We start from the raw sequence: 23,354 nt of genomic DNA on the forward strand, positions 1-23,354 counted from the left end.
CCAACTTAATCAATATCCTTGATTTCCAGTTATCATATTTAGGTTTGAATTTGTGCGTGTGTGAGATCTTTACCAACAGGCCTATTCCCTCTTATAAGGGGATGGTTGAGTCAAAGCATATACTCAACTTTTATTCATCCCACACTTATCCAACACCTATTTGTTTTCCCATCTTGGCTCTTTGTGGATGAATGTTCATTCTTGTACCCTGCCCAGTGCTTGGGTCAGAGGCAGCGTTGCAGGACAAACTGTTGTCACAGCAGGGCCGAAAGACTAAGCTGTTTTACCCTCACTGCTTCATTACATGGTGAAGCTTCCCTGTCATCCACTCGAGAATTTACAGAGCAGACAAGAAGAAATCCCTTCAGGCTGTGTCAACTTCTCATATATGTTTACACACATATATATATTCATTGACAGTTAAGATCAAAACTGTGGGTAAACTTCTTCAGATATATTGCATAATATTAGGATTTCTTCTCCCCCCTTCAGAAGTTCTAGAAAGTTCTGAGTTCTTTATATTCTTTCACAAAGTATAGTTGACTTTTTCTAGTGTTATTCTGTGGTGTTGGAGAGGTTGATCCATAAAGTGGTGTTGCATAAGACAGATATCACTAGCATCAGACTAAAGTTGGAATGTTTTTGCTCTTTGTTTTTGTATTTAGTCTCACACATGATGAACCAGATATTAGATGGAATTCTCACAACAGACTGGATCACTACAATTTGGTAATTGTGAATTTGTACTAATTTTTTGTTAGGTGGCAGAACCCTGAATGGAACGCAGGCCTTTTGTATTATCGTATTCAAACATGTCACCATGACAATTCTTAGCGAGGAACAGGGTCAGCATACAGTTTGGTGTACAAATCAAAATACCCTTATTAGTCAGACCTTTTGAGAGGTATAGTCTGAAATAATGGACAAAAATATTTATGGATTTTAAGGGGAACACTGTTCAGAAGTGAAATTGTGTTTAGAAAAGAAATATGTAGAGTCATGCATTTAATTTTATATGATATTCAACATGAAGAAGAAAGTAAATAGGTTAATGTTTAAGCAGAAATTTTATTGTCCCGTTTATTAGTTAATTTGTGGGGTCAGTAATGGCTACATGGAAGTGATGATCCTGAAAGATGATCGTCAGAGGGAATCATCTCCCAGCTGCCTTTCTTCAAAACCCATCAACACCCTCACCTGCCTCCATTGGATACATTGCTTCAAGAAACTGGCTCTCAGTCTTCAGACTGGGCTTGAAGTATCTGTCAACTTACTGTATTCCCTCCACCTGTTCACGTACGGAAAACTGACAACGGATGTCTGCCTTCTTCCCAATATTGCAAGCCAGTGACATAGAAACAGTCTCACACTAATACAACACAGGGAACAGTCCAATATTTCTTCCTGGGAAGATTTACTGGAGGACCCAGGGATTGCTATCAAGCACTGTGAGTGATTTTTTTGATCATTGAAACTCAAGACAGTAATCCTTATTATTATTCACAAATTTGTGAGTAGAGATCTGTTGTTCTTTACTTTGATGATGGAGGTAGTTTGCCATGAACTAATATGGTGTAACTAATAATACCTGGTTAACAATACAGTATTTCTTCCCTGGGTGACCTATGAGCCCACTTGGTGGCTACTGCCAGTTACTTGGGAGCTGTGGGTCTCTTGAAATTGCACACGTAATGGCCATTTTTAAAAACGGAAATAAATATGATCCAGGCAAATGCACACTGGTAAGCTTGGCCAGTGTGCTTTGTAAAGTGACAGAAACACTTCTGAGGGAGAAAATCATTGAACATATGAAAAATAAAATGCTTTTCAGCAGCAAGCATCTTGGCTTCATTAGCAGCAGATCCACAGTTCTTCAGTTAATTAAGGTGCTTGATGATTAGACTAAGGCAATTAATGATGGGCTGGCTGTGGGTGTAGTTTACATGGATTTTATGAAGGCCTTCGACCATAAGCTTCACAAAAGATGAATTGAAAGTGTCAAGTAACTGTGGGAGGATGTGTACACCACGGGATTCGGAGCTTCCTGTCAGACTAAAAGCGGAGGGTGATGGCGAATGGCAAGGCATCAGAGTGGAGGTAAGTGACAAGTGGCATTAGAGTGGGACCTCTGCTGTTTGTGATGTTCATCAATGACCCACCACAACTGGTAAGACATGGAAGTGATGTGTTCCTGTATGCTGATGACACCGAAATCTTCAGGAGAATCCAGAGTACGGAGGACTGCGAAAAGTTACAGGAGGATGTGGATGAGCTAAGGAAGTGGAAAGAGAAATGTTAATTTTTCACCCTAAAAAAAAAGAAATGAGAATTGGAAGGATAGATGTAGAAAATACGTGACATAAGGACAGAAAAAGAAAAGGAGATGGGCGTGATAATCAATGACAGGCTGACTCACGGAACATTTAGCTAAAAAAATTAATAAAGCAAACATAATTGTGTGACTTATAAGAAGTACTCTTGTTCATCTGGAACCCAGGATCTTTAAGCCATTATTCACAGCTTTGGTGAGGCCTCATCCTGAGTATGCTAATCAGATATGGTTTCGTTATCTGGTGCTTAAGGATATTGAAGCTGTAGAGAGCTACCAAGATGGTGCCCAGTTTGAGGGTTTAAGAGATTGGACCTGCCCTCTCTGGCATACAGGAGATTTCGAGGAGACCAGATTTGAATTTACAGGATAACAACAGGAAATTACGACAACGAATGTATGGAGGGACTTTTTGAAATGTGGTAAGATAGTACAAGATGGGAACAAAAAAATCTAAATATAAAGACCAAGGCTGGCTGTAAGGAAATATTCATTCTCTACATCATAAACAATTGGAATGATCTGCCGGAGTGTGTAGTGATCGAGTGGTGACATGGCTGCAAAGCTTGAGTCCAGAAAGGTCAACAACAAAGGTTAAACTATAAACCACAAATAACCACCACACACAGTCGACGAATAAATCATGGTCAGGCTGCCAAACTGGAGCCACAGGTCCCCACTAGGCTTCTTCCAGTGAATCGTCTGAGAGTCTGAAAGAGACGCCTGGAGCAACGGATTGGCCTCCAAGGCACCCTTGGTAGCGAATTCTCTCCATACCACGTGATAATTCACATTTGGCAGACTGTTTAATTCCCATTTATATATATATATATATATATATATATATATATATACACGACTGGGAAGCACATATCTTCTGATAAACAACAATTATGGAAACTGCAGAATTACAAAAATATAGAAAATGTATAATAAATCAGAAAAAGTACGAAACAATAATGAGGTTAATAAGAAAACTAATCATTACAAGACATAAGAAAAATTTTGCTTTAGGAATGGAAAAATCACATGTAATGTTATTATTGAAAATTATCATGGAAACGCAGAAAGCTATTTACAGTTTATCTGTTTTGTCAAATAAAATTTTCTCGGCACCAAGCTATGATAAACAATCGAGGTTATAAAATGGATAGCAAGGACACAATACCGATAGAAAAATTATACTGGGAGCAAAGGGCAGAAGAAGAGATAGAAGAAAGGACAGATTTAGACGAAATAAAGAACGAGAGTAAGATAAGGATGACCAATAAACGTCATTTTAGTTTTGTTACCCCCTCACTCAAATACGTTTTCTTTGGATTATAACTCGTTTGCATCTCCGTTATCTGTCCTCCATCCATATCCTATCCTCTCTCATAATACTTTTTTTCGTACCTCTTTTCTTTCTTTCATATTTTCTCTACCATATACTACCCCATTCTTCTTTTCTTATATCCTCCATCCCTTAGCCGTCGTATGAAAATAATGCAACTCATAAGTCAAAGTATACCCTGACCATTGTAAACAACGAATGAAAGCAAGAATGAATTAGAAAAATACTGAAAAATTATAAATAGATAACTAATATAATTATAAAAAAAAATTAAATATATTGATAAACGGTACAACAGGACACATGGACGTTATGCCCACTTTAGGGCGTTTGTTCTAAGAGCGGGCCGAGGAAAATCTAGAGGAGCAGTGAGGCAAAAGGGAGGTAGGCCTAGGGGTGCGACATAAATTAGGAACAGTCAATATAATACTTTTTTGTTTCTTTAAGAAATCTGAGTGACAAAATCTATGTCATAAAAATTAATGTAAACATACACTCATGCAGTTTATAAAGGATAAAACTGACATAAGGATTATAAACGAAATTACCGAAAGCATAGCTTTGTTACGTAGTCCAAAGTCGAATATATATATATTTGTGATGAGGTGTCTGAGAAGTATGGTGGGGGTTACTAGGCTGGATAGAGTGAGAAATGAGGAGGTGAGGAGGAGAACAGGGGTGAAAAAGGATTTGGGAGATAGGGTTGATGAAAGAATATTAGGATGGTTTGGACACATGGAAAGAATGAGTGAAGAAAGACTAGTAAAAGAGGTATGGAAGGCAGATGTGGAGGGAGTGAACATGAGGGGACGTCCTAGGATGAGGTGGATGGATGGGGTGAAGGGGGCTTTGGGGAAGAGGGGAATGTCTGTTGAGGAAGGATGGGAGAGGACGGAAGACAGAGGTGAGTGGAGAATGGTTGTATATGGATGATGTTGTGACTGCATGAGGAGGAATAGGCGGGGGGGGGGGGCGGGGTAGTATGTGTGAGTAAATTTTGACGCAGCCCGAAGGGATTTCTCCCCGTCCTCGCCTTATATGCAGAGGGGGACGGAGAGGGGGGGTCGCCGATTAAATGAAGCGGCCTTGCTGTGGATGTACTGTGTCTTGCGACACTGCTTCTGACCCAGGGCGGTGGGCAGGGTGCAGGGATGACCCGTCATCCAGGAGGTGGTCAGATGAGAGGGAGGGTGGGAGGGGTGTGGAGTGTATTTAGGGATGAAATGGGTGGGAGTGTTTTTATGCCTTTCCCTTTTTGGCTACCTCCCTTGTAAGGGGGAAAAAGCCTTGGTATATGTATGTATGTATGTATATATATATATATATATATATATATATATATATATATATATATATATATATATACATATATATACATATATATATATATATACATATATATATATATATATATATATATATATTTATATATACATTATATATATATATACATATACATATATATACATATATATAATATATATATATATATACATATAAACCTATAAATATACACATATAAACACATATATATGTATATATATACATATATAATATATATATACATATATATATATATATATATATATATATATATATATTATATATATTTGATAACATAAGACACAATTCGACAACAGAATTCTTACCCGACAACAATTAGTTAAACAACACAAAAATACTCAAGTGATGTAACAATAATGATAAGAAATACACATTCTCGGGAAAGTTTACACTTCACAATACACAATCTCGACATTATTCCACGTAACAACAACCTTAGCTAACGTTTCCCCGCAGACCTTTGCACTGACACCAGTCATTTCTCGCTAGCATGCTACTTGCTTTTGTTACTCCGTTGGAGTAAGAACAACTTTGGTTACGTTCTTTTGTTTTTAAAAATTCCGAATGTGAAATTACTCTTGCGCCGCATTGTAAGAAGCTGAATGGCGGACTATAAGAGAAGTTAAACCTAGAATACGAATGTTAGACACATTGTTGAGATATTCTAGAGTACCAAATCCCAAGTCGTTTTTACTCCAGCGAAGTAGCAAAAACAAGTAGCATGCTAGCTTAGTGTGCCCTAGTTCAAACCCTAGTTACACAGTTTGAACCATAAAAACACTGTCAACCTATAATTCCTTTAGCATATTTGATATGGAATTATTTTCCTGATAGTATACTAGCTGTATCATACATTTCTAGCAATAATATGCAATAGGATTACTGTTTGTTATTGTTTTATGCTCAGTTGGTACTCATTGTTATGGTTGCGAAAATCACATCAGATGTCATGTCGTCTCACATTCTGCCGCCGACACAGCAAATTCCTTACCAACATCCAGACACTCCTTCACTCCAACCAGTATTTTTATCGTATTTTCTTATTCATTTTAAAAGTGGACTAATCACATCTATATCGAAAAATATATATAATCTATATATATTAACATATAGGTGAATATGTAATCTCTGTTAGTTTCATTTGGCTATTCTAAAAAACAGCACGGCGTAATTCAGACGGATTGCTGTTGTAGTGCTGTGTCGCACTGCCACGCTGCAGTACCGAGTTTGTGCCTCGATCTCGAGGTAGAAACTTACATGAATACTACAAGGCATTACTACTTTCCTTGGGCAAAGGAAATGTGCGTAATGCAACACCGTAAGAAAAAATGGTTTATATATGAGGTTTGAACTCTCATGCGGGAGGGCAATAGCTGTCGATCACGAATCAAGGAATAAGATCGTATGGCAAAATATATAGAAATAAAAAGAAAATATATATAACGAGTAGAGAACAACGGTAATGTGATTTTTTTTTTATTCGTCAAACGCAGCCCGCCTATCTGTCCTTCATCACAATGCACTGAAGAGGTTGAATCAGAGGGAGGGTAAAATCGAATTTAAAATTTATCAGCATTTTATTTGATTTGAGATTAACCTTTGCTCATAAGAGAATGTTGCATGACTCTGGTCTATGAGGAAAAGATTACCGAAAATAAGTACGTAAAAGTCATCGACAATGAAGACGATGAGGACATTTGATAAAAAAGAAATCAAGGAAATGTCAATACATAACACAACGTAATTTTTTTTTTACAAGTTTTATTTACTGCAATTTTTTCCTGTTTGTTAATATTTTTTTGTTGATTCCAAAAATATAATTATTTTTTTCAGTATCATCGATCGTTATAGAAATATCGTCTTTCAATGTAATCACATATTCGGAATTGTTATATGTTCCGCTATCAAATGTACTCGTACATCTATTTTTTCCTTTCAGAACAATTACAAAGTTCTGTCATTTGCAGGATGGTTACCAGAAGTAGCAAAAATTCTCCAGATACATTTTTCCTTGTGTAGGGGTATTATATTGGAAAAAAAATAAAAAGTCAGGTATTATATAAGATCGTGAAAGGTGCCAAATTGTGGAGAGCGTACAGACTATTCTGGAATGTCCATGGGTGACCAGGACAAACCATTGGCCCCTTGTGTGATATGTGGAAGCTGTCGATCTACTCTAGGAGGGTGGTTAAGAGATACAAGAAAGGCAGTGCCTTTTGCCATTGCCAGAGTATGGAGAGAGCCGAAGAATCATCACGATGACAGTTGCTTTCGTACTAAAATAGTAAAAGGAAGACAGCTTCTTCAGTATACAGACAAACCATCATCTAGAACAACATGATGACAGCTTACCAGTACCACAAGCACCAGAAAATGTAAATATACTTCTCATCATAATCTCCAAAAGTCTTACTTTTAATTAACTTGAATTTTAAGTACTAAAGATGTATGGAATACTAATGTTATTCAAGTCTTTGTTGAAGTTGCCGTATGTGATTCTTTCTTTCTTTTCAAACGGAAGATGCAATGGATATTTCATTATCTGAAGAGTCAACAAGCAGCAGCAACCGAGAAATGGGGGAAGCTTTCGTACCAAGAACGACTTCGGAGACTCACTTTCCAAATCAGAGTGAGCTAGATGATTCAATCGGGGATTTAGGTTTTACTAAGTCAGGAGTTGAACTTCTTACATCAAGGCTGAAGGAATGAAATCTACTAGGAGATGTAAGGCATCTGTGTACCGGAAACAACATGAAGAATTTTAATTTTAATATGACATTAGTAATGATCTGTGTTATTGTAAAGATGTGATTGGTTTCCTTACTGCTCTTGGACTCCAGTATGATCCTGCAGAATAGAGACTGTTCATAGATAGCTCAACACTAAGTCTCAAAGCAGTGTTGCACCACAATGGAAATAAGTGTCCATCTTTGCCTTTTGCACACTCCGTACAGAAGAAAGAAAACCACGATAATGTCAAACAACTCGTTGACAAAATGACTCATGCTAAATTTAAGTGGGATGTTTGTGGTGGCTAAAAGATGTTTGCTTTCTTGCTTGGCTTGCAAGGGGGATACACAAAGCATTCATATTTCCTTTGCTTATGGGACAGCAGAACTGATAATGATCATTACAAGAAAGTTCATTGGCCCCCACGAGTGGAATTGCAGCCAGGAATGTTAAATGTTCTCAGACAAACTCTAGTAGATTCCAACAAAGTCTTATTACCCCCACTTCATATTAAACTAGAATTGGTAAAACAGTTTGTGAAGGCCTTAGATTTTGGAAGAGAATAGTTTCAAGAAATTCGTCTCATGTTTCCAAAGCTATCTGAGGCTAAAATCAACTGTGGCATATTTGTTGGACCCCAAGTAAACGCAATGTTGAAATCGGGGAAACTGGAGAGAGAGTGATGACAAAAGTCGAAAAAGAAACGATGTGCATTTAGTGATGTAGTTTGTGGATTCTTAGGAAATCACAAGGGTCCTAATTATTAACAACTGGTACCAAAGCTTATTGAAAACTCCAAGAAACTGGGTTGACGTATGATCTTAATTTTTTTTTTTTTTTCATTCTCACATAGATTTCTTTCCCGAAAAATTGGTTGATGTGAGTCAGGAGCAAGGTGAGATATTTCACCAGGACAACGCTAAAACGGAAAGAAGATATCAAGGACGATGGGATACTGCTATGATGGGAGATTATGGACTCTAGTTAGAAAAGATGAAAGTGTGCACTCTAGAAAATCTCGATCATCAAAACACTTCTACTCTTAAGAAAGGAGTTATCAAAGCATTTACAGTGAAAATTTGTATTGTTTCTTCTTGTTCTAATATTGTTCTTCCTAGCTACCTTTCAATTTATGAAAAAGTACTAAATTTGTGTAATTATCCTTACAATATTAGAATAGATTGAATCAACTCACTGACGTAAAGTTGTGTATATAACGAGAAAATATGAAATTAAAGATAAATAAATTTTGTATCGATCATACGTCAAAACGAATTATTTTTTATTCAGTGGCAAAAATACATATATGAACAGTTCAAAATACAAATAAACAAGACGTGCAATATTGTGTAAGGATGGTGGTGTGTGTCTGACCTCACTGCGGTCATTTGGGCCTAGCGCGAAAGGATACCTGAGTCTGAAATATCTAACTGCAAGTCATTATACAACCCATATAATTTCTAAACCAAGGGTGTGTTTGAAATGAGTCCATCGTCAATATATCCTTAATTTCTTAAGTTACAGAATATCAGTGTATGATTGATGAAAGTCAAAATGTAAGTCATGTAGATAATGTAAACATAGGTCTATGCGGCCAAAGTGAAGTGTGTATCTTGATCCAATATTGTACCATTAATTATATATGTACAACATTCTTAATTCTGCCCTCCTACAAAAATAAAATCCTAACCCCCCACGGGCAAAAATAAATAAATAAATAAATGAATAAATAAATAAATAAATAAATAAATAAATAAATAAATAAATAAATAAATGAATAAATTGCGGACGCCTCTGTTCACACAATTGGTCTATCGCGTTGATCGAGGGCATTAGTTAGTCACAATTCTTTCTTTTTCTTTCTCTATGAATTGGAACCACATTTGACTTTTCCCAATCCTGTGCCAATCTTCCTTCTTCTAAGGAATACAATTTATCAATTTTGTTCACCAAGTGGTCTTTACATTTTTTTGAGTATCCAATATATGTATATACATATGTATGTATATATATATATATATATATATATATATATATATATATATATATTGCAAGATGATTGAAGGAAATATTCAATCCCTTAGATGTCCAGCGTGCACACGTGCACACATTAACTATAAAATGTCAGGTCCGAGCTCTCCACAAAACTCCCACGGGACCGTCTATTGTGTCTGACCTCACTGCGGTCATTTGGGCCAGGCGCGAAAGGATACCTGCGCCTGGAATATCCAATTGCAAATCATTATACGACCCATATGATTTTTAATATGTGTTTTCATTGCTTGTATATAAATAACCTATGCATAAATTCTGAGTGTCCACACTCAGTTCATGTATTGTACATTGTAGAAGTGCTGTAGAGTAGGCAGTAGATAGTAGAGAATGAATTGTACACAACCCTTGGTTTGGCAACAGCCACCATGTGTATGTAAATAGCACCATTGGCAACCGCCAGTGGTTTCCTCGTGGAATGTTCCGAGATGTAGATCAGTCTAGACGGAGACATTAAAGAAAACAAACCAAAACTTTGTTTGTCTCAACGTCTCCAAACTCAATGTAGACTACAAAACCAAATCTACACACACACACACACACACACACACACACACACACACACACACACACACACACACACACACACACACACACACACACACACCTCGTGGCACAGTGATTAGAGTTCCCGGCTGCCACTACGGTGGTCCGGGTTCGAATCCCGCCCAGGGCTGAAATAATTTCAGTATCGCTGCGCTGCGAGTCGTAACGTGTTGGACTTGTGATCGACAGCCGTTTCCCGGGAGGAAAACAACTGTGTTTGTGTGTGTGTGTGTATTTACCTGGTTTACCTAGTTGCATTTTACGGGAAGGGGAGCTATGCTCGTAGTGTCCCGTTCATCATATCTCATTTTATCTAAACTGCTTTTATATCCATGAATTGTTTTTGCACACACCACTTTGTGTGTGTGTGTGTGTGAGAGAGAGAGAGAGAGAGTAATTGCCTACTGTATACATACACGTCAAGATAACCGCGCGTTCGAGTACTTGGCTTAGTCCACGAACGTATTGGGGTTGGTACCCATGACCTCAAGCGTTCGTATGATTATATAATTAAAAATACTGAGACCAACATGGTGATAATGAATATTTGCGCTGGCCTCCTTCGTCTATTTTTCAGTGTTAATTTTATTTATTACAAAGGCAGATGGGTGATGAATATATCCTACATAACGGTTCCTCAAAATAAGACCTATTGAAAATCGCATGAAACGAATATGCACTTATTATGATAAAATGCACACATTTATTGCAAACCCGTTAATATTGACTGTTTTGGTATTACTTCAAGATAATGTTTATTCAATGTGACCTTGTGTATCTAACTCAAACCTGAAACTTTTAAAACCCAGGAATAATATGTGATATGAAAACATAATTAACTGTATGATTTTTAGAATTGCATTTTTATCTTAGGGTAGATACTATTTATTATCATTATAATAAGTGTTATAATTAAAATTTAGATTGTGATTTCTGTATCATATTTTTCGTGATTATTGACGTGTTTAAAACGCAACGCAGGTGTTGGTATGCCTGTTTTACTGATACCAGAGTTTACGGTGAGGGAAAATTATTATAATACAATTTCTTAAAACCATAATGTTTGTATTTTATATTCAATGATGATCAATCAAAAAAAATTTGACACACACCAGAGAATAAGATGTTGTTGTTGCTTATTGCTAATCATGTAGATAAGTACCGTAAGAAAATTTGGCTAGCGACATTTGGCATCTTCATACCAAAACAAATCTCTCGGTTGCTGCTGCAAAGCTCATTCCAACTCCTCTCGAGCAAGAGGATAGTAGACCGAGGCGAGGCGGAAGGCTTCTTCATATACTAGATTGGTGATTTTTTTCCTCCGGATAAGGCAACTGACGTAACACTCATGTGTATCGTTGTGGACGTGCTAGCACAAAGCATACGAAACGTCGCGTTTCCGTTTCACAAAGAATATGGACTTGCAGATGGCTACAGTGACTCTATAGTCCTTTGGAGTGGTGAATTCCGCTCGCTATACAAAACCGTAGATATATAGAAAGCCATCAGGGCATTGTTCACAGTGATACTGTAAGCACAGTCATATAGAAACATAGAGGAGGGCTGAGTATCTTGTGATAATTGTCCATATATCTGCCTCAAAGAGCTTCATGTTTTGGTCTCGATAATTAACCTCCGAAATTGGAAGTAATAAACACAATACTACGGGGTACACCCAGCCCGTGTATCACAACAGATACGTCTGCATCTGGAGCGCGAGTGGTACGACATTGATCAGCGTAGATCGTCATCGTCGAAGAAATCAACATTCATCTCATCGTTGCTCCTGTCTCCCCCCTCCCCCACCCCCTCCTCCTCCTGTCACACCTTCCCCTATCGGCGGCTATCTCAAGGTGACTTTTGTGACTTGCCTTATATACTGTGGTGGCACATAAACGACCCCAGTTGTGCTGTAGACAAGGGAAACGGGCAGATAGGTGTGCTGCACACTTGTATCCGTACTTAAGCCTTGCCAACTGGTCTCGACACTCACCAACGGCCAGCGTACGCACCGACCAAGGCTGCATTGCACAGTAACCTTAGCAGGCCTTCGCCAACTCCCCCCCACCCCCCAGTAAACCTCTTAATCCGTTGCGCGTTCACTTAACTCGTCCCCAGGGAACTCCGTTAGTGGTTGATTCAGAGTAAGTGTGTAGCCTTGACGCAGCGTGTACACAGGCCAAGAAGTCTCTTCGCACGTAGTGTACTCGATACCCGTAAAGGACTGCGTTGATGCCCCACACAGGGAACGAGGATACAGGATCTTCAGGAGCAAGGGGGATGGCCCCAACGCCGACGATGGAGCCACAGTCTTGGGACTGGGAGTGGAAAAGACTCCTCCGGGATCATCCGGTCATGAGGCTGACAAGAAACGATAAAGGTAAGGAGATAATTGCCGTCGTCGTCGTTGTCGTCGTCATTGTTATTTTGTTGTTTATATTAATGCTACTATAGTTATTGTTGTCATTATTGTATTGTTATATCATTATTATTGATGTTATTATTTCATTATTATCATTGTTGTTGTTATTGTTAATGTTATATTAGTTATTTTATATTCCTGCTACTATTGCTACTCCGAAGTAGCTCCTTGTTGATCCTCAAGCGGTTCATATTTGATGGGGGTAAATTCGCTCGACGGCACCCAGGGTAAGGAAGAGAATTATCTGTGGGTTGACCCCATTCCACGTCGTCTGGAAATCGCTTAATGATTTCATTCAGTTTGTCGTGGATCCCAGAAGCGTCTAGGGAGGGTGGGGTCGGTTTACCCCCTAGGAATTCAGGACTTATGATTACGTTATTTTTTTTTTTAAGTTAAAGTCTATGAATTGATAAATCGTGTAGATGATGTGAATGTATATCTGTTCGGGCAGTTTCAAGTATCTTAATATTCTACATCTTTAATGTTATATATATATATATATATATATAATATATATATATATATATATATATATATATATATATATATATATATATATATGAGAGAGAATGTGGGTGGGGAAGGGCAAACGAAGATGTGTTAGGAATAGTTTATTGTCCTCTGAAGAAGACCAAGTTGGTCGCAACGTTAGGGCAATAAATTGTTCCTAACACATCTTCGTTTGCCCTTCCCCACCCACATTCTCTCTCATTTGTCTGAAATAATCTTAAATATATATATATATATATATATATATATATATATATATATATGTATGTATGTATGTATATGTAATATCTTTAACTTTGCCTCCCCCCCCCCGTCTCCTACTAGGCGAACTACCTAATGTAGACATGTTCTTCCAGTCTCCTTCATTCTTGTGTTCTACAAAGATTCCTGAGGACGCCCCCTGAAGGGGGCCTGTTGAGATGAACAAGCAGTTTTGTTGAATCAAGGGTTACTTTCCAAAATATGATAAGATGGATAAGATTTCTTTTTTATTTAAGTTTGTTATGTATTGCTATCTTATCAGTATCTGTGATAACTGCAGTGCTCGCATCAGGAGACCTCCGTTACTAGATAGCATACACATACACGCACGTGCAACACACATACGCACACAAACGCGTACATGCGCACTCACTGGAATTAGTGTATCTGTTTTTTTTTATATTTGTTTAGTAGCTAGTTTACCTACTAGGGTGTAGTTGGTCAAGTTTATTAAGGAATCCTCCATTTCCATCCCCCTACCCCTCAAATCTCTCTCTCCCTCTTGTGTTTTTCTATATTTTTTCTGGCTTAATGTTATGACTCATTTCTACACAAAAGTGTATTTCATTAATTTATATATCTCCATGCACACTAGTTCTCATTAGATAAAAATTATTTTGAAAACAAATGTCAAAGCAACAACGACATTACGTCATAGCCGTTTTTGTGAACGGTAGCTGGTCTCGCAGGAAGAACGTAATAGCAGCCTAGAAGTAGCAGAATGGTTACAAAGTTGGACAAATAAAGAATTTGCAACTGAAAAAGTGGAGAAATGAACAATTGGACAACAAAATATTTGGGCAACTACACAGTTGGACAAATATATGAAAATGTTGGCCTGAATCACTATTTGTTTTATATTGACAGGAAGTGAGAACATACAGTGTATTTGCATAGCTCTCATTGGGTGGACTCGAGTATTCAAAAAGCAACGGACAGAAATAGATAACTAGTCCATTTTCATAATGATAGTATATGGTAAATACATTGATAACGAAATAAGTACAATATGTAGAAATATATGTATAATATAATGTCAAGGACATGGTATAAAAATGTATAAGGATAAGGAAACGAAACATTCATTGCAATGATTGGTAGATCTGCATTCACTGATTACTGAACTTGATACTCCTGATCAGGCATACCAACCATACCGAGAAAGTTGTTTACATATCGTCGTGCCCCCGTCTGCATACACGAAGCGAACGCTATTATTTTTTTTTCATCGACAACGCAAAAGGCGGCGCCAACTCGCCTACTACGCCGCTAGAACTATCGATTTAGACGAAGAACCTCCCAAAAGAATGTTAAAAATTCCTTAGGCGTTTACTAAACTGAATATATTTTCCTGGTCAAAAGAGGATTAGTATGGTAACACCACCCCAGAACAATGTTGTCATCAAGTTAACTCTAAGAATCGGTTTCGTAAGATGATGTCAATCAGCTTTTAAGCTCATAGTTATATATCTTCTGTCGTCGTTCAATTAATTAAATTATTTATTTATTTATTTATTCAATTATTTGTGCAGTTATATATTTACTTAGTACAAGGTAGGCGGATAAGTTTGGTTAGGTAGTTTTCGTATCGGTTGAAGATAGCCGGACTATCTGCTGTCCCTATATTATGCCTATCTGTTTGTCTGTCCTTTCTCTGCCCTTCTGTGACAGTTCAGTCTTCAAATCCTTTTATATTCTCGTCTGTCAGTTGCTGTCAGCCTGCCAGTGAGCTCGCCTACCTCCTGGGAACAGCTTGCTGAATGACCTACGTATCAGCCGTGTCAGCCGTTTTGAACATGTATGCATGAAAGTAAATTAATTTCCAAATTCTTACGAGACATTCGGACCAAGGCGTCAATGTGTCTGTCAGCCAGGCTGTCTGACATTTTGCCTCCCAGATTTCGGGTCGCTTGCGCACGGGTGTACAGTGAAAGGGTCATGCTCTTATGCAGCACTGTTGCTAATGGCGACCGACTACGCTTCTTCGTCTTGCCGTCAGGCGATTTTATTCATTTGTAGGAGTCATGCATGATGGTGGTGGGTGAGTGGGTGGCGGAGGATGCCCGACATCCGCTCCTTCTCGGAAACGGAGAAAAGACACGATGTTGTAACGCATTTAGATAGAAAGGGGAGGGCGTTATAAATATTTCAAAATCACCGTAGGACTCAACGTGGTGGTGGGTATTTGCATCAACGGGAGGGTGGTATTTGCAAATACTCAATTATCCGTTTCTCTGTCCCCATGATATTTAGCTCAAGGTCTTTCCTTGGTGGGTCAAACTGGGACTCTTAAGTACCAGCTGTTTGGGTTTCGAGGGCGACTTGGGACTCGAGATTCAAGGATGACTCGAAGTGGAAGTCACAGGAAGACACATCAAAAAAGGAATTATAATGATTATTTTACTATCATTATTGTAATTTTATTATTGTTGTTGTTATTAATACTAGTTTTACACTTGGAACAATATTATTGAGATATGCCTCCCTGTCTCCGTGTCTTGTCCACATTACTCTTATATATATATATATATATATATATATATATATATATATATATATATATTGGACAGAAGGACGACAGAATGAGTGGAAGGGTGGTGAGATAAACACCGAGTAATGTTGGAGTGTAAATTTACTGACGTTTCGTCCTTAACAGGACTTCTTCAGAGTATGAGTACATAAGCATAAAATCAACATATATATACACGCGTTCATGTCCGCGTTCCTGCTAACCCACGCCACTCGAGTCCGCTTGTTTCCTCATCTCCCGGCGGATGAGTCGTCCGGACATTTGAGACAGTTTGATGAATCCGTCCCTGTGATTAAGGCAAGGCTGAGATGCTATATATGCTGTGAACTGAGCTACTTTGGAGAAACTGGGAGAGGTCTACGCAAGCGAACATACGAACACAAGAACGACCTAAAAGCCCACCGCACTTCCAACGCATTGGTGGTTCATGTGGACCAACTTGGACACCTTCCCAACTGGAGCGGGGTAGAGATTTTACAACAGGGGTTAGAAAAGAAAAAGAGGAAACTAGTTGAGGCAGCATATATAGCATCTCAGCCTTGCCTTAATCACAGGGACGGATTCATCAAACTGTCTCAAATGTCCGGACGACTCATCCGCCGGGAGATGAGGAAACAAGCGGACTCGAGTGGCGTGGGTTAGCAGGAACGCGGACATGAACGCGTGTATATATATGTTGATTTTATGCTTATGTACTCATACTCTGAAGAAGTCCTGTTAAGGACGAAACGTCAGTAAATTTACACTCCAACATTACCCGGTGTTTATCTCACCACCCTTCCACTCGTATATATATAAATATATATATATATATATATATATATATATATATATATATATATATATATATATATACATATATATATATACACACGCCCATATATATATATATATATATGTATATATATATATGTGTGTGTGTGTGTATATGTGTGTGTGTGTGTGTGTGTGTGTGTTTACCTAGTTGTATTATACGGGAAGAGAGCTATGCTCGTGGTGACTCGTCTTTGTATCTTTCAGCATCAAGTATGTGTGTGTGTGTGTGTGTGTGTGCCAAAAGATGCGTCATATGAGGACGGAACTTCTATTACATTTCGTTTGTTAGGACTTAGTCAAGTACCTAGTCGTGGAACTCGTACCTGAGCACCGTCGATGAACAAATGCAAAAAAGGGGGGGGGGGACATCAGTGGACAAATGCCCCCTCCCCCCTTCACCGATTCTTTCTTAGAGATCTGTGTACCAAGACTATAATCATATGTATGCATTTTATTCAGTCAGTGTTTTAGTGGTGATACCCCTACGGACCGCCGTCGCGTAAATTCTTTCATAACTGAAGATTCCTCCAGACAATAAGACAATTTGTTTTAATCGTGATATTCCCCTCTAGGAGAGAGGCGCTGGTGAAAGGCTATAGCTCAGTGGTATCTTCACATCTCGCGCACACACACACACACACACACACACACACACACACACACACACACACACACACACACACACACACACACACACACACACACACACACACACACGTAAGGTCCTCCTTCAGACTCAAGGGCGAGTTCTAGTCACAGCTAAGGGTCTCAAGGCGTAAACTCCAATGCGGTTACCAACCTTAGCTAAAGCGGATTAAGCCACTGAAAAGATTAGCTTGCACCCGAACCTCATTGTGACAGTTTGATGCGACATCATTTGTTGGGCTCCAGCTACGTGTGTGTGTGATTCACCATGGTCTTGGATCACGTGCTGGACTCATGATCGACAGCTATTTCCCTCCCGGAAGAGAGCCCAGAGCTCATATATGACCGATCTATGGGTAATACTGTGACCTTACGCACACACGCCCAAACTCCCCACCCACGAGAGTTGGAGTAACGACCCTGGGCGGGATTTGAACCCGGACCGCCTTAGTGACAGCCGGGAACTCTACCAACCGCGCCACCGAGTCGTGTAGTGTGTGTGCGTGTGTGTGTGTGTGTGTGTGTGTGTGTGTATGTGTGTGCGTGTATGTATGTATGTATGTACGTAGAATTTTATCAGCCATATTAACCTTTCCTCCTTGCAAACACGATCGCGCCTAACAGGAGCTTGATGGAAGCATGTTCGGAAATATTTGTTGTAATACAAACCCACTTGTTTAATGTTCTGTCAGTTGCGCTATCCTGACGGGGTTTGGGTTGAGTATAAATTTCGTGTGTATGTATGTAACTCGAGCATAGATATATAAGAAATTGTTCTTAGTTTATATCTCCCTTGTTAGCGCAATTGGTTAAGTCACTGTTCATTTGTTACGTATCGGCTAGGTTCGAGTCCTTAGCCCGACAGCGTATCAGTTTCCGAATATGTTTCCATCGAGTCCTGTTAGTCTTAATCGTGTTTGCAAGGAATTAAAATGGAAAAGTTAATGTGGTTAATAAGATGGAAAAAAGTATGTATGTATATATATTGATCGATATATAAATTACAATATATTTGTAGAGTGATTCATAGCAGGTAATTAGATATGTCTTTGGTTGCCCTTTTTGTTTCTACATAAAAAAGGACCCCCGAGTCTGCAAAAGATAAAGGTTAGGAAGTCATTGGCTTCTGGGAATTTGCTCCCAACTAGAGAGTAAAAAACCTTGGTACTAAAAGGGTTTGTCGTCAAGAACGAGAGTCGAAAATGAAAGAGCAGACATGAAAGTCCCATAGCAAATTACACAAATGAAAGAATGATAGAGAATAAATGAATAAATCTTTGGCTACTTTTTTATCTTGGTGATTCATTTATTTATTTATTTTACGCATTTATTTATTTATCCATTGAGTACACTGTACGCTTTGGGGTTCGAGATCAGTCCTCCACAGAGACTGGGGGCTTCGTCTGTCCTTACTACAGTCTCCCATCCGTCCTCTTTTTGTACCTTCCCGGACCCCGACCAGTCCTGACCTTGTGTTACCAGACACCGTCGACCAGGAGGCGGCACCGCGGTCTAGGATTGGACCAAAAAACCGGTTCTCGCGTACACCAGCAAGTAGACCCCGTTTTTGGGCTGGATGTGGAGGGAGCCCCCAATCTTCCGTTATGGGTCCCGAAAGACAGTAGAATCGCATGGCTCCTGTCTAAAGGTGGTGACATTCTCGAGAGCATTTCTCGCTAGCGTGCTACTTGCTTTTGCTGCTTCGACTGAGCAGAAAAGCAGATGTAATTTAACACGTTTTTAAAGAACACTGAGTGCGAGAGAGACCTGGGAGTTCTAGTGAGTACTGACCTTAAACCCAGGAAACCGTACATTAGCGCATGGAATAAAACTAACAGAGCATTAGGTTTCATTGCTAGGACAGTAACGAATAGAAGTGTAGATGTAATTATCAAACTATATGGCGTTAGACCCATCCTTGACTATGCGGTACAGTTTTGGTCTCCATCCTATAGAATGGAATCAATTCACTAGAATCAGTACAGAGAAGAATGACCAAAATTTTATATGGGCTCAGAAATTTGCCTTACGAAGAGAGGCTGAGGCACCTCTTACACTCTCTGGAAAGACACAGAGTGCGAGATGATCTAATAGAGGTGTTCAAGTGGATCAAAGGCTTTACCAGCGGTGACGCAAAAAAGGTCATCATATTAAGACAACGGGGCAGGACTCGCAGTAATGGATTTAAATTGGACAAATTTTAGGTTTAAGAAGGAAATAGGTAAGGACTGCTTTGCTAATAGGGTGGCCAACGAATGGAATAAATTTAGTAATCTTGTAGTGAGCGCTGAAACTATCAGTTGTTTTAAGAAAAGGCTAGACAACTTTATGGATGGGGAGGACAGTTGGTAATGGACATGGAACTGCCTAGTGTAGGCCTTATGGTCTCTTGCAGTCTCCTTTATTCTTATGTTCTTATTGTAGAGATGTTCTTATAGAAGTCTAGAATATTATAGCCCAGGTCGTTGCTACTCAAACGAAGAAACAAAAGCAAGTAGCAACCTAGCCCGGTGTGCCGCCACGGTATTCTAGATTTCACTAAGAACATTTGAACACTGTGTCTAATATTTGTGTCTTAATTCGTCACTCAATTACTCAGTATAAGACGCAAAAGTAAGGAAAAGTTTATAGCCGAAGTCGTTTCTACTCAAATGAATATATAACGGTTGTCTGGCAGCTTCCGTGGTGCGCGCGCGCGCGCACACACACACACACACACACACACACACACACACACACACACACACACACACACACACACACACACACACACACACACATCCCTCTGCTCTGTGAGGTAGCTAGACATGACAGCCCCTGGCGCGGTAATATAATCTTCAAGAACCATTGGTAAAATATAGGTTTCCCTAGTTATATTTATTTATTTATTTATCATCATTATCATTATCATTAGTAGTAGTAGTAGTAGTAGTAGTAGTAGTAGTAGTAGTAGTAGTAGTGGTAGTAGTATTGTTATCATTGTTATTATCATTATTATTTTATTATCATTAATATTTTTATGATTATGATTGTTATTATCATTATTGTCATTATTTTTATTATCATTATTATTGTTTATTTTACAAATGACCTCCAGACGATTTTATTCACCAGTAGGAGAGACCTTTACGGGGCTGATACGACCCATGAGTTATGCAGCAACACTTATCACAAGCTGTACATGGTACCCCACCCCCCACCCGCGCATGTCCTTGATGGACAAACAGAATATCTTGCCCGCCTACTCTTGTTGTCCTAATCTTGCTCTTCCTGCTCCCCCTCGTCTTCGTCGTCCTCTTCCTTGTCCTCGTACTCTATCTCCTCCTCCTTGGCCTATTCCTAATCCTGTTCCTCCTCTTCGTCCTCGTCCACTTACTCCGCCTCGTCTTCCTTGTACTTGTCCTTCCACTCCTCCTTCCTCCATTTACTTCACCCCATCTTGGCTCCTGGGGCTCATACGGGAGAGTTGTGGCAAGGAGAGTTAGTGATGCTAGCCGCTACATGTCGATAATAGTTATATTTTCCGTGTGTGAGTGTGTGAATGCATATCAATTGTTATATGAAGTAGGTAGATAAAACATATGTAAAAAATACGTTTTTGAAACGTCAAAGTTCAAGTGTTTTGATGTGTACCCATGACTGGGCGATTTGGCGTCTTGCAGTCTACGCGACATGACGTCACATCGTTCTGGTTTTTCAATTCCTCAAGTCTGGATTCTTATGAACACAAGTAACTGACATTGGTCCTAACGTTTCATTCATCAAACTCTGATTGTATTGTGTAGAGAACATGATGGTTTGTGAAATGTTGAACGAATGGAAGGAAACAAAGCGCTGTAACTGAGATTTTAGTGTTCAATATAAAAAAAAAAAACCATGCAGTTAACTGCACGCATGTAAGAGGCAATCGCCTAAATAATTCGTTCACTACCACAAGTAGTTTCTATCATATAGAAAACAAAGATTTGAGAGATTCAACGAATAGATGAAAAATAAAGCGTTATTATAAGATAACTTGTGTTCAATATGACAAAAGATTACTATACCCCGTGTCTATTTGCTTATTCGAATACCTATCACGTTTACTAATGATGTCTGTTCTTTATCACTTTACAGGTATGTCCCATGGTTGGCACACATAGTCACCCCATTGAAATGAAAATAAGGAAGTAAGTAGTCATAATATTTTATATTTCTTTATGCGATATCTGCTCAAGATTATTTAATAGATCAAACTAGAGTTGAGAGAAATTGTAAATTTTCAGTTGAGAAAAATCGATTCGTCTTAATTAGAATCAACGGTAATTGACATTGTTCTGGTTTTGGAAAAGATGCCACATGAAAAACATAATAATGATAATAGCAATAATGATAATAATATTGGTAATGATAACAGTGATAATGATAGTAATAATAACAATGATCGTAATTCTTGCGACATATTTCGCTGACTGGCAACTGACTGGGGGAAGAAACATTGGTTTTATTATGGAAAAATAAGAAAAAATATTTAAATAAGAAAAGTAAAATATTGGGAATAATAGGAATATAAAGAAGAATAAATACAAGAAGAAGGAGAACGTAGAAAAAGAAGAAAACATAAGAGAAAAAACAAAACAATAAACGCGACAAAGAAACCAAAGAAGACAAAAAGAAGCAAAGTTTGGGTGAGACGAAGAACGAGTAAAAATATCAAAATGTAGAACAAAACGAAGACGAAAATGACGAAGGCGAAGAAAGTCATACAGTCATCTGGAAGACAAGGCAAGATTCGTTATTGGCTCTCGACTCAATATGGTGTGGGAACTATCCCCCCCTTCCCCCCTCTCCCACCCCTTCCCTTCCCCGTCCCCCTCTCCTCCATCCCCTTTCTCCTCCCCCTCCTTACCCGTTCCCTTCCCCCTTCTCTCCTTCCCCCTTCCCCATTTCACTGTGCCCCTCCTCCTCTCTTCCCCCTCCCTCCCATCTCCCCCTTACTCCCCCCTTCTACTCCTTCCCCCTCTCCTCCTCCTTACACTCTCCCCCTCACTCCCTTCTCCATACACACCCCTCCCTCTCCCCTCCCCCTCCTCCTCCCTCTCCCCCCCCCCCTCCCTCGTCAGGAGTGAAAGTTCTTGATGGGACCGACCACTGGCATGCCGATGGTCACCGACCGTCATCCGTTCCTCACCATCACTCCATTGGATTGCATCAACGGATTGCGCACATGGATTGCAACGGATGAGATCATTGTGAGACCTTTTGGTCCAGAAAGAGGCCAGGTGAGAAAAGGAGAGAGAGAAAGAGAGAGAGAGAGAGAGAAGAAACCACTCAAAACAGAAGAGGAAATTTTGAGTTCCTGAAATAATTTCAGTCCAGAAGATACTGAAGTTTCCTTCTCTGATTCTGAAGTGCTGCCCGGTCGAGGTAACCTGGCAGTTAAGCTCCTCCCACTTTTTATTTTAAGCACTTTAAGCTCCGCCTACTCCTTGTTTTGGAATGTTAGCGTTACACGAGACCCTTTGGTCCATAACTATGTCGTATGCAGGGATTAAATAATGATGAATAAATAATAGATATATAAATGAATAAATAAATAAATAAATAATGATAAATAATAAAAAGAAAAATAATAATTTACACAGCCCCCTCACACATTCAAGATTCTCGTCAAATAATATAAATTTAAACATCTAGAAGACGACTTCGTTTACGTCATTCTAGACTTCCCTAAGATTCAACAATGTGTCTAATATTCGGCTAGGTTTAACATCTCTATGTGGGTCATTCAGCTTCCCAATATGTGACGCAAAGGTGATTTGACATTTGGAGATTCGAAAAATAATAAAAGATTGTA

At 39.0% G+C, this 23,354-nt stretch overlaps 1 protein-coding gene across 2 annotated transcripts in view; it reads left to right on the plus strand.

Annotated features, from left to right (window-relative positions):
- Positions 1–11,564: 11,564 nt before the first annotated feature.
- The window catches only part of LOC143035773 (6-phosphofructo-2-kinase/fructose-2,6-bisphosphatase 1-like), a 117,238-nt gene continuing 105,448 nt past the window's right edge, over positions 11,565–23,354 (plus strand). For both annotated transcript variants that reach the window (XM_076202715.1, XM_076202714.1), the window contains exon 1: positions 11,565–12,714. In XM_076202715.1, the coding sequence (XP_076058830.1) occupies positions 12,567–12,714 (148 nt within the window). In that variant the 5' untranslated portion in view covers positions 11,565–12,566. The remainder of the gene's footprint in view (positions 12,715–23,354) is intronic.

Source organism: Oratosquilla oratoria, chromosome 19, assembly GCF_046742065.1.
Source record: "Oratosquilla oratoria isolate Oo_2021 chromosome 19, ASM4674206v1, whole genome shotgun sequence".
Taxonomy (NCBI): domain Eukaryota; kingdom Metazoa; phylum Arthropoda; class Malacostraca; order Stomatopoda; family Squillidae; genus Oratosquilla; species Oratosquilla oratoria.